Source organism: Salvia hispanica, chromosome 5 (genome assembly GCF_023119035.1).
Source record: "Salvia hispanica cultivar TCC Black 2014 chromosome 5, UniMelb_Shisp_WGS_1.0, whole genome shotgun sequence".
Lineage (NCBI taxonomy): Eukaryota > Viridiplantae > Streptophyta > Magnoliopsida > Lamiales > Lamiaceae > Salvia > Salvia hispanica.
This window is the reverse complement of record NC_062969.1, coordinates 35,419,963-35,432,448: the sequence shown is the minus strand read 5'-3', so window position 1 is coordinate 35,432,448 and position 12,486 is coordinate 35,419,963. Positions and strand designations below refer to the sequence as shown.

Below are 12,486 nucleotides of genomic sequence, written 5' to 3'. Positions count from 1 at the left end.
TTAGTAAAAAGCGTGTTACGTTTCTTCCTTTCTTACAGTTGATGGAATCGGGTAAGCGAGTGAAGTGCTATGCACTTAGTAAAGAATGCAACAAGCATAATTAATTTACAGCAAAGTCTGATTTGTAAAGCATAGGGATGAGAATTGCAATTAAGTTACAGCAAAGTCTGATTTGAAAAGCATAGGGATGAGAATTGGCATTGCAATTAATTTACAGCAAAGTCTGATTTGTAAAGCATAGGGATGAAAATTGCAATTAAGTTACAGCAAAGTCTGATTTGAAAAGCATGTGGATGAGAATTGGCATTGCAATTAATTTACAGCAAAGGCTGATTTGTTTCAATTAATTTACAGCAAAGGCTGATCTGTAAAGCATAGGTATGAGAATTGCTATTAAGTTACAGCAAAGTCTGATTTGAAAAGCATAGGGATGAAAATTGGCATTGCAATTAATTTACAGCAAGGTTTGATTTGTTGCAATTAATTTACAGCAAAGTCTGATTTGTAAAGCAAAGGGATGAGAATTGAGAACCCTAATTACCGCAGCGCACATAGAAATCCTCCCACTACAGTAAATGGCGGGATTTTAAAACAAATTTGGGGAATTTTTTATCTTTTATATCGTTAATTAATTTAATTTAATCATTATTATTGCCCAATTTCGCCTCTCCCGCCTCTCCGACTTCTGTAATTCTACATAGGCATCTCTCTCTCTCTCTAGATTTCTCCCTAATTCTTCATTTAGGAGGGAAAACATACGCCTTCTTTGTTTATGTTTTTCCTGTGAAATCTGGTGTCTGATTGTCTCTTGAAATTCCTGATATACACTTTTGTTCATTTTTAACATGGAGAGTGCAAAGGTGAAGGTTGAAGAGGAAGAAATTTTGGTTGAAAACGATGCCCTAAAAGGCGAAAAATCGGTTCTTGACGGTTCAATTGCTGAAAATTTGAATGCTAAAAAGAGGGGTCGGCCTGAGGAGAATCACAACGAGAATAAGTGTAAAGTTTGTGGAGAAAGTAATGGTCTTGTCATGAAAACTGGAGAATCAGAGAAAGGGAAGGCGATGGAAGAAGATAAAGGTAGTTTGGGAGATGTAAAAAAAGAAACTCTTGTCCCTTCTTCCGCTGCAGAAGAAGAAACAGGGAAAGATCTGGAAGAAGGGGATATAGTAATTTTAAGAGACAAGGGGAAGAAAAAGAGCAAGGGAGAGGTTGAAGCGGATATAGTAATTTTAAGAGACAAGGGGAAGAAAAAGAGCAAGGTAGAGACTGAACGGCGGTATTCTGGGGTTAGAAAATCGATGAAAATAGTTGAGGAGAGGATTAGAAAGAACATTGGGTTGAGTATCAGAGATGATGAAGATGAGGGGGCATCAAATAGGGTGAAGGACAAAAAGAAGAATAGCAATGGAACTTTGCTGAAAGAGGGTGAAGTCGGAGCTGAAATAGCCCGAATGGAGGATAAGAAGCGTGGAAAAATGAGCCTGCGTGATAAAGGCAAGGGGGAGTGTGAAGGAAAAAAGCTAAATGGGACTGCATCAGCAGTTGGGGAAGGGAGGGCGATTGAAGAAGATAAAGATAGTTCAGAAGAAGGGGATATAATAATTTTAAGAGGAAAGGGGAAGAAAAAGCTAAATGAGACTGAAAAGCTAAATGGGACTGCATCAGCAGTTAGGGAAGGAAGGGCGATGGAAGAAGATAAAGATAGTTCGGAAGAAGGGGATATAATAATTTTAAGAGGAAAGGGGAATAAAAAGCTAAATGAGACTGAACCGCTGCAGTCTGGGTCTAGAAAGGCCAAGTTAAAGGCTGTTGAGAAGATGCGATTGGACTCTGCGTTGCGGCATATCAAAGATGATGAAAATAGGGGGAGGCGCAAAAGGAAGGATGCCAATGGAACTTCGCTGGAAGAAGAGAGAGAATTCGGAGTTAAAATACCCCAAATGGAGGATAAGAAGACTGAAAAAAGGAGTTTGAGAGATAAAGGCAAGGGGGAGTGTGAAGGAAAAGAGCTAACTGGGACTGCACCAAAGACCAGAGTCGGAATGAAAAGAGATGAGAATGTAGGCAGAATTTGGGAAATTGTCCTTCAGTTGTGATTAGTGTTTGTTTAAATGCTAAGAGTTTTTTGGTTATTTTACTTTTGAGCAGTGATTTTATGTTAGTTTGTTGCATTTCTTTTACAGGGATATCTGGAATCAAATATGTGTCACCAATGCCAAAGAAATGACAAAGGAGAGGTTGTTCGGTGCACGAAATGTAAGACGAAGCGATATTGTGGTCCCTGTATAACAAACTGGTATGCTATGTTATTCTTATGCAAGCATATACTGCTCCTTGCCAGCTAATTGTTTCCCTTAAAGATTGCATCATTACAAAGCGATGTGTATATTTATAATTTGTTTTCCCTGTCAATACTTGTTGATAAGCTATATGATAATCAAATTAGAAGTGTTGTGTTACAGTGCTATAGCTATATACGATATTATTCTTTTGGAGTACTTGATTTTAGCCAGGCCATTTGGGGAAGACAGATAGACAACTATTTTTCTTTTATAAGAGGACTCAAGTTCTACAATCTTCATTTGCCTTTATTTCTGATGATAGGTACCCTAACCTGTCAGTGGAAGCTTTGGCAGAGGCTTGTCCGGTTTGTCAACTGAACTGCAATTGCAAAGCATGTTTACGCATGGAAGTTCCTTTGGATGTTTGTTTCTAACTTGCTGTCTGATTTTTTCTTCTTTTATTCATTCTTTTGTTATCTTTCTTATGCTTCAAATTCACTTTCTTCTTGTAGGTTGCTGCCAGTATTAAGGAGAAATCGAAGTTCACAATTGCCAAAGATCAGAAGATTCAGTACTCTAAGTACATCATAAAAGAACTCCTGCCATTTGTTGAACAGATTCACAAAGAACAAGTGACAGAGAAGGAGCTCGAGGCTATTATTCAAGGTTTTTATTTTTTTTTTATCTTTTCTTCTTAAGATCGTTTAGACAATGCTGCAAATTTTGGTGGAATAAGAGTTCCCTTTTCCTGGAGTATGTTTGATGCTAGTTGTATGAGCACTTAGAGATAACGAACATATTTACCTGATGCCCATTTTGAAGAATGGCGAGATTGTGATTTTTATTGACAGGATATGCTCAAATTTTGATATTGCTTTGTTACTTAATAGTGAAGTTTAATTCAAGCTTGTAGTTGCTTTATACCAGATTTAACATTTTTTTGTGTTTGCAGGTGTATCAGTTTCAGACACTAAAATCATTGAAGCAGCAATTGATGCAGATGAGCGCATTTATTGGTATGTTCTGGGAAAAATTTCAATCATGTTATAGTTTCCGATAATTTCTAAGGGTTTCAATATGTCCATGATGGTGCAGTGACAACTGTCGAACTTCTATTGTTGACTACCACAGAAGCTGTCCTCGGTGTTCCTATGACCTTTGCCTTAGTTGTTGTCGAGAACTCAGGGATGGGCGCTTGCAGGGAGGTGAAAAAGGACCATCTTTTAAATATGTCGACTACGGTTTTAATTATCTGCATAATATCAAAGATGAGAATATTTCAGAGAAGAAGAAAATTTCAAAGAAGAGGAATATTTCAAAGAATGTTGGTGATCAGGATATTAGGGTGGAGGATAATCTGGATTCTTCATTACAATGGAAAGCAAAGGAAAATGGTGTCATTTTGTGTCCACCAACAACCAAGGGAGGTTGTGGTGAAGAAATTTTGGTATTGAAGTGTTTGTTACCTGATGGATATGTTTCAAAATTGCATGGGGAAGCAGAAGAAATAATTGAGGCATACCAAACCGAATGTGCCCCTGAATATCTAGAGAATAGTTGTCCATGTTCCAAATTTTTGGATGGAGATGATTTCACTAACCAAAAGACATGTAGAGCAGCCTCTCGAGAAGATTCAAGTGACAACACTTTATACTGTCCTTCAGCTGTAGACATTGGGCATGGGGATCTAAAACATTTCCAGAGGCATTGGTCAAAGGGTGAGCCAGTAATAGTTAGTAAAGTACTTGAAACTACCCTTGGCTTGAGTTGGGAACCTATGGTGATGTGGCGTGCCTTCAGACAGATTAAAAACAATGACCACGAGACACGTCTAGATGTGACTGCTATTTCTTGCCTTGATTGGTGTGAGGTATGATTATGCCTGCTGCAATTTAAATCTTTTGGGACAAACTGACAATGTGAGCTGTTGTTTAATTAGCGTATGCTACTTCTGTCAGTTACCTAGTGTAGCTATATTTTATTTCAATTTTTGCATGCTATTTAATACCTATATGTTGGTGTGGGCTGGAATCGCCAACATATCTTCTAAATGAGATATATTCTTAAATTTTCATGTGGTTTCCTGATGTCTGATTGTGCAGCTTATCTTTTTTCTTTATTATCGGTGACTCGTAGGTTGATGTGAATGTTCACCAATTTTTCACTTTGTATTCGAATGCATATACCGAGGCAGCACATTTTGACAAAGCAGGGTGGCCTCAAATACTAAAATTAAAAGACTGGCCTCCATCCACCTTATTTGAGCAGATGTTGCCTCGCCATGGTTTGGAATTTATCAGCTGCTTGCCATTTAAAGAGTATACACATCCTCAAGATGGACATTTGAATCTTGTAACTGCACTTCCTCCACAGTCCATAAAACCTGATATGGGGCCAAAAACCTACATAGCTTATGGATTTAAAGAAGAGCTAGGGCGTGGGGATTCTGTAACAAAGCTTCACTGCGATATGTCTGATGCGGTATGTGCTCACTTTTCTAACTTCAGTTGCCTGCATTTCCTGAGTATATATTTGATCTTAGACCTGTTCCTTATTCTCCTTTCTCTCTGTTTGCTTGCAACTCTGATAATCTTTTCCTACTTAAGATTGACATCAAAGACGGGAATTAATAAGTCATAAAGTGTTATTAAGAGTTACAATGATAGCATAACAGATTATATACTTGGTATGTGGAATTCTACAAAACAATTTTTATCGCTCCATGAAGTTTGTTATGTCTTATGCTGATATTTGAATGGAACAGTTGATCCCATATTCTGACTGTTGAAACTATAGCTGTGCTAATTCTAATTTCATTTGGATCAGGTCAATATCTTGACACATATCAAAGGAGTTACAATTAAACCTAAAAAGCTTGAGGATATTCAAAAACTCAAAGCAGATCATGCTGTCCAAGATCTAAGAGAGATTTTTGGAGTTGTTCAAAAGGAAATTGGGGAAGAAGTGAAAGCCTCGAAAGAGTCTGATCTTGGCAATATGAATGATCCTGACATGGATGTTGAGTTAGGAGTTTCAAACATTGTTGAAAACTGCACTAACGACGATAGAGAGGAAAACCATAAGGAGGTCTTAGAGAAAAAAGTTTTGAATGCTGACGATTGCAAAAAAGATATAAATAAAGAGAGATGTGAAGAGAGAGGTTTGCAGTCAAAGGATCCTCATACTGAATGTAAAGTTGACATGGATGTAAATGATCAAATACAACTTTCTGAAGAAAAAGTGGTTGTTAACCTTGATATGAATAATGGTAGTCTTGATGATGATGATGATAGTGGAGCCCTTTGGGACATCTTTAGGCAACAAGATGTTCCTAAATTAGAGGAGTATCTCAAAAGGCACTTCAAAGAGTTTAGACACATCTATGGTAATCTGCTTCCGGAGGTAATTTTGAAAATTATAGTCGATCCTATTTTTTTGTTATAGCAGTTTGAGGTGATAAAATTACGCGATGCAACTGATTTTATTGTCTTGATAACATTTTATTGTTCTCTGGATCTTGTTGCCTATGCATTTAGTACACTGTCATAGTATCATACAGTAGTGATGATTTAAATATGTCTTGTTAGTTGTTATTGCTCTTTTGTATCTAGTTCTCCACTTTTTCCTATATATTGCCTATATATTGCTTGTGTTAGGTACTCTAGCCTTTTATGAATTTCCTCCTAACTATGCTATCGTTTTTGTTTTATGAAGTGAACACTTTAGCAAATTGTTGCTTCAGTGTTTGCGAGAATTATGTTAACAAATCTCATGAATTGAGCATGTTTATTAATTGTGGTGGTAAGATGAAACAATTGCATGCATATTGTGTGGTCAATGTACATCATATTCCTGATGATAGTTTATCTTTGACAGCAAAACCCTAACTTTATAGCTAATTGGAAAATCAGAAGGCTTTCTTCCACTTCATACCCTAGTAGATTCTATTTGATCTCTAATCGAAAAAATCAATTGTGATTGTCTCTTACTTTCAGGTTGTCCATCCAATTCATGACCAAACTATTTACTTGACTTCAGAGCACAGAAAACGACTTAAGGAGGAATATGGTTTGCCTTTTTTGTTTTTCAACTTCTTTACCTGTGCATTAAATCACCTTAGATAAAGGTTTTCTTGATGTGTTTTGTTTGTGTGCTCGATAGGAATTGAACCATGGACATTTGTACAGAGGTTAGGCGATGCAGTCATTATTCCAGCAGGCTGCCCTCATCAAGTTAGAAATTTGAAGGTACTCTAATTATCTTCAGCATACCATTTCTTCGGTTGCTTCTGTTTGTATGGTAGTCGAGAAGTTATTAAATCTACCTTTTGACTATTAAGAAGATAGTTGTAGGTCAAAGTTTTTTGCACTGTTCTTAAAGTTAATGCCTACTTTAAAAGTCGCGACATCTCTGCAAATTCCAGGAACTGTATGAACATGTTCTGTTGTTCAATTAGTGAACATGTTTCATGTATATCACTACCTCACTACCTTGCCTCCTAAACCTGCCAACTTTTCAATTTACCCCTACCTGATAAGCACTCTGCACTAGAATATGCGAGAGAGTATCCTGTAAACTGGTCTGTTTATTCTCCTATTTACTTGAAGAGCTGTGTTTATTCCTCGAGAGCCCGTTTGGTTTGTGAGGCAAGATATGGCATGATAGTAACCTGTTTCAGGAGTTAAGATAGTGAATCAGAGATAAAACTAGATAATTTTTAAAGTCTGATGTTTGTTTGATGAGATAGTAATCCAAATAAAATATAACTGGGTGTTTGGTATCTAAGTTTATATTGCTGATTAAATTTAAAGTGCCTTTATTGCCCTTAATGAAAGGGTGGAAAAGGGTTTATTATTTTGATGAAACTTGAGATCTTAATATGTGATTAATTTGGCTATCTTAATTAATAAATGATAGGTGTAATTAATCAACATATTATGCTTAAGTAGACATCTTGTTAATTAATTTGGCTAACTGAATGATGATAACTTAGATAAGTTTCATCAACTCATGTTGTTGAATTAGTTAAAGTACAAAAGTAGCGTTTTCATCCATTACTAATTAATAATTCCCAAGATTGGGTAGTCCTCGACGACGGTAGAGAGAAAGTTGGGATGATGGAGCCGGTGAGATCGAAACTCATCGATCTAAACCCAGCCGAACAATCAAATCCGACCAAAAGTGAAACAAGAGATGGAGAAGAAGATGACGAAAATTGAAGCGGACAGAGATGACAACGGTTGAAACAGAGATGGAGAAGAAGATGACGAAAATTGAAGCGGACAAGAACCGAAGCCTATGTGTCCATGACGACCAAGAACATTTCTTACCATAAACAAAACCAATCAACACGACGGAGAGGAAGAATCGAGAAAATTGGAAAACATTTGGCTCAAATCGTCATCACAACCACCATCACTGCTTAGAGGCATGGGGTTCACAGGGTGATTATGTCACCGGGAAGAGAAGAGCTGAAATGTTAGGTCGTGTTTGGTTATACATTAATGGCTAGAAATTGCCTCAAATTGGGCCATTAATGGCTGTTCGGTGTGTGTGCTTCATTTATGGAGGGCCCTTGAACATGGTGGTGGCCCGCACTATTCCTCAATAAATGCCAAAAATTGAATTTTGCCCAAAGAGGTGATTTAGCGTTTCTGCATTGAAAGATGCATCTAGTATGGAGGAAATTCTCCTTTATGTCCTCTCATCGCTCTCCACTTACAAGTGACAACCGATGAACTAGAGCTTGAGAAAAGTAGCTCCAATGGCACGTGCAGACCACAAATCCCTTATCAAGCACTAGCAGCATTTATGGAACGGTAGAGATAGTAAGAGTGGGAGAGAGAGAGAGAGAGAGAGAAGGTGTGCGTGTAGTTTATGAAATTGTTTATGAAAGTCCGACACCATTACTCATCTCAGCAAGCTAATACAAACACACGAATCACCCCACTTTTCATTTCTCTGATTCTTATTTTTCAATTATCACACAATTCATACAAATTTTGCACAAGTATAGTCTATTTCTCTGTGCGTCCGTTTTGAGTGCCGACAATGATAGTAGTGGCGGTCGGAGTTGCTATTGTAGCAGCCACTTTTCTATCGACGGTGCGTGGTGGTGCCGGAATTGAAGGAGTGCATCAGATGAAGATGATGAGGGCTTAAACACTAGTAACATTTATGGAATGTGCATCAGATGAAACAATCATGGAGGTTGAACAACTAGTATAGCACCAAATCCGTGGATCGCACTGCCATCATTTCTATCAAGTTTTATTTCTTTTCATTCCCACTATCGAAAGGCGAACACGCCCTAATTATTTTGGAGATATGAAAAAGATATTACTCCCTTCGTCCACCATTAAAAGTTCTATTTCTTTTTGGTATGAGATTTTTGAAATGTTAAAAAAAGTGGGTAGAAGAAAGTTATTGGAATATAGTTTTAAATGAAATGTGAGTGGAATGTATGGCCTACTACAATTTATAGCATAAATGAATCACAGGACTCCTATTTGTGTAGGGATCGAAATGGAAAATCAGGACTTCTAATCGCAAACGGAGGGAGAATTTTTAGGATATTTTGGTGGATTAAAGGAATTCAAATCAAGTTAAGGAAAAGATTTTAACATTAAATATAATCAAGTTATTTTGGGAAATGAAGATTGAATAAGATTTGAAGGCTTGAGGGTTTACTGAATTAAAAGATTTAGGTTCCCCAATTGCCCCAATATGGCTTGCCTAGCCATCTCAGGGCAATTAAGTTGGAGCCACGTGCTCCCCAAGTGCGCATGGGCACACTTTTAACAACACTGCCACAAATCGGGCATGGAATCTTGCCGGTTATGTAGGAACGGTGCTCAAGGATCTAGAGATACCGCTATGACAACAGACAAACATTGCTACAACTTAAACCACTTGAAACCCATTCCTAGACATAGCAGAGGTGGTGATAGGTCGTCAGATAACTTCTTTGTCACAAATTACACGACAACATAATAGGAAGGAGAGGTCGTGAGGGAGAGGAGGTATATTTTAGCAAAATCCATTATTGTTAGGAGCGCGGGGCACATAGGGGCGGTTAGCCAAGAGCCCATAGCACAGGAACAAGTGGACGGGTGCAGTCCAAAAAAATCACCCCAAAAATCGGGGTGCAATCCAAAAATCTATCGGTTTTTAAGATATTAATAAATTAATGAATAAATAAAATGTCATTTAATGTAATTTAAGACACCACGCGAGAATTTGAAGTAGATGTCATTTAATGTCAATGAAGTAGATGTCGCAGTTACCCCACCGAAAACCCTAGTCGACCACTGGGACAGGTTGTCCCCCCCCCCCAAATCCTATCTCCTGGATCGCATCCCTGGATTTTGATTGGCCTAACCACCTTTTAGTATGTTGGTCCTAGATCCGTGCTCACCTAGGGCGCCTCAACTCCGGCAAAAACGATCTTACTGTAGAATAAAGTAACTCTACCGAACAAAAATTACGTGATACAAATAAGAGTTGAAACCTATGCCAACCATTTATTTTCTCATTAGCCAAACAATAGTTTATCCATTGCAGTGTTTGTGTGTTGGCCTAGATGTAGAGTGATTAATGTTCGAGGCCAAATGTCTCTGGATTGAGTCCACTCTTACTTGACCTTAAACATTTCTGTTTATTTATCCATAAAAACCTTATCTAGGTATATTCATTGAAACCAAACAGGCCCTTATTATTGTAGCTCGCGTATGCTTGCTTCCCTTTGTTTTACTTTCCACTGTTGCACTGATTATAAACTATAGTAAAAGTTATTAGTTTTTTTCATGGTCGAAAGTTGCAACATTCGTTGCATGATTGCCCTTAATCTTACAAATTTAGTTTATGTGATGTATTTTTATTACTCCCTCCGTCTCACGTTACTTGAGTCACTTCTTTTTCGCACTCGTTTTGAAAAAATAATAATAAATAGTTAAAGTGGAGAAAAAATAAAGTAAAAAAGAGAATACTATAGTTAAGACTCTCCTCTACATTATTCTCTCTCTTACTTTTTTTACCCTCCACTTTAACTATTTATTATTATTTTTTCAAAACGAGTGCAAAAAAGAAATGACTCAAGTAACGTGGGACAGATGGAGTATTTTAATGTTAATTTTAATTTTAATATAAATATGAAGTCTGTTCTGTGTAATTCTAGTAGTTTGTGCCTCTACAGAAGCTTAATTCTCAAATGTAAAATGTTTTGATATGGACCTTCCTGATATGGACCTCCCTGAAATGAATTCCGTTTCATGTTTTCTTCATGCGCAGTCTTGCACTAAAGTCGCACTTGATTTTGTGTCGCCTGAAAACATTAGCTCGTGCTTCAAACTGACGGAAGAGTTTCGTCTGCTGCCCTTGAATCACAGGGCGAAGGAAGACAAGCTTGAGGTTTGAATTTCCTTTCACTTCTCGAAATATGTGCTAGCTTCGTGTTTCTGAATATTCCATTGTCACTGCACGCAAACTAATTGTAATGCACTTACACCCGCTCTACATCTTAGTTGTTTTTCATATTATTGATAAAAAGCTCCTTAAATTTAAATCTTCATCTCATGACTTCTGGCAATGGCATTTCTTCGGGCAGGTGAAGAAGATGTTGCTTCATGCAATGAGGAGCGCTGTTGATGATGTGCAGGAAAAGAAGTCATCACAGCCCACGGAGGAAGCAAAGTCATCACAGCCTCCCAAGGCGAAGTCATCCCATAGAAGGGTAGCCAAGCCAGGAAAACGTCGCAAAAGGAACTAGTAATAGTTTCTTCTGTCTGTACTATGTTAGTTTTTGTCTCTATTTCAAAGAATTTATGGACCCCAATTCCTAGTAGGTGCTATGCTCCATACTCTGTTTTGGTTATGCATCTAACTGCACTAGTGAACACTTGACATTATGCTACTTTTATTGATTTTCATATTTTTATTTTAAGTGATTATGTTTTTGCTAGAGATTTATTTTAAGTTGGAGTCTTAGTAGTCTATAAATTGAGTTATGTTTTTCAGTTTTAAAGGTCCAAAAATTTTGTGGAGTTTTGCCCGGTGCAAGTTGTGGTATGTCGGCGATTGTTGTGTGTTGCCATCCTTGGAGGTGTGGCGTTTTCAAAGGCGTTTTGTAATTGTATTCGCTATTAAGTTAATTATTTAGTATGTTGTGGATTTGGTAATAAAGTAGATAATGTCATGAGATGTTTTATTTTGATTTTTTTAAAATCATGATATAATTATTTTCTTTATTTCTTAAAAATAGATCATAGTAGTATTTGTTATTTTGGAATGTTCTTTAAAAATAGATCAATTTTGTACACGGAATTGGAATTGAATTCTAATTTAATACCAAATTCTTTGTTTGGTAAAATGAAACAATTGATATAGAATTGAATTTAAAAATTTGTATGTGTGCAGTGTGTGTGTGAATGTGTGTAGTTTGTGTGCAAATGTGTGCAGTGCGTGCTCTGTGTGTGCGCGTTCTGTGTGTGCAGTGTGTGCATTGTGTGTGTAATTTAATAAATATTTGGAATTCCACTACTTTTGATATGGAATTCAAATTGTAGAATTGGAGGATTTGGAATTGAAATTCAATTTCAAATCCAAAAAGTACCGAATTTGGAATTGAAGGCTTCAATTTCAATTCCATACCTCCAATTCCATGTACTAAACGCAGCCTTAAGAATTTTTTTTTTCTCTAGTATGATGCGTTCTATTTTCCACTAACAATACTCTAATCATTTTTTCTTTCTATATCTTTCTTACTTTACTAATTGTGCATTAAAATTTGTATCGTTTCTAATGTTGTCTATTTTACTAGGGACAGAAGGAGCATATAAATTAAAATGTGAATAAGAAAAAAAGATTATTGTCCACATATTCTATTTTTTTAGAGTTTCATAGTTTGTTGTCCATACAATATTTAAATTTTAAGTAAGGATTATTAGTTAGTAGATCTTATGTTTGGATCCATTGACAGAGTAGCAGGAGCCAAGAGTTGTAAGCTTTTTCGTCAACATGAAAAGATTTTCAATCAAGATATATATTTTAATTTATTGGAGCATTCTTAGATATCTTGTATTTAAGATATATTGTGTCTATTTGCAATTTTGTTAGATGTTAGTATTTCATAAATTAACATACAAAAGTTTTATAAATTGTTCTTGGAGAATTATCTACTATACTTACCGGTTATTACTACTGA

At 36.6% G+C, this 12,486-nt stretch overlaps 1 protein-coding gene across 4 annotated transcripts; it reads left to right on the top strand.

Moving 5' to 3' along the window:
• The first annotated feature begins 684 nt into the window (after nucleotides 1–684).
• Nucleotides 685–11,233, top strand: LOC125188186 (lysine-specific demethylase JMJ25-like). Of its 4 annotated transcripts, XM_048084944.1 has the most exons (13): nucleotides 685–2,063; nucleotides 2,187–2,299; nucleotides 2,608–2,707; nucleotides 2,798–2,951; nucleotides 3,238–3,301; nucleotides 3,381–3,490; nucleotides 3,569–4,155; nucleotides 4,422–4,766; nucleotides 5,112–5,687; nucleotides 6,281–6,353; nucleotides 6,447–6,532; nucleotides 10,575–10,694; nucleotides 10,891–11,233. In XM_048084944.1, exons 1-13 carry the CDS (start codon nucleotides 846–848, stop codon nucleotides 11,050–11,052), a joined length of 3,708 nt encoding a protein of 1,235 aa, XP_047940901.1. In that variant the 5' UTR covers nucleotides 685–845; the 3' UTR covers nucleotides 11,053–11,233. The 4 variants fall into 4 exon arrangements, with proteins under 4 accessions (XP_047940901.1, XP_047940900.1, XP_047940902.1 ...); XM_048084943.1 differs by having other exon boundaries at nucleotides 3,381–4,155; XM_048084945.1 differs by lacking the exons at nucleotides 10,575–10,694; nucleotides 10,891–11,233 and adding an exon at nucleotides 7,371–8,243 and having other exon boundaries at nucleotides 3,381–4,155.
• Nucleotides 11,234–12,486: the final 1,253 nt, after the last annotated feature.

Excerpts from the sequence above, each read along its gene's own strand:
- LOC125188186 (XM_048084943.1), top strand. The coding sequence starts at position 846 with ATGGAGAGTGCAAAGGTGAAGGTTGAAGAGGAAGAAATTTTGGTTGAA. Across the intron at positions 2,708-2,797 it reads GCATGGAAGTTCCTTTGGAT|GTTGCTGCCAGTATTAAGGA; the intron begins GTTTGTTTCTAA and ends TTCTTCTTGTAG. Across the intron at positions 6,354-6,446 it reads ACGACTTAAGGAGGAATATG|GAATTGAACCATGGACATTT; the intron begins GTTTGCCTTTTT and ends TGTGCTCGATAG.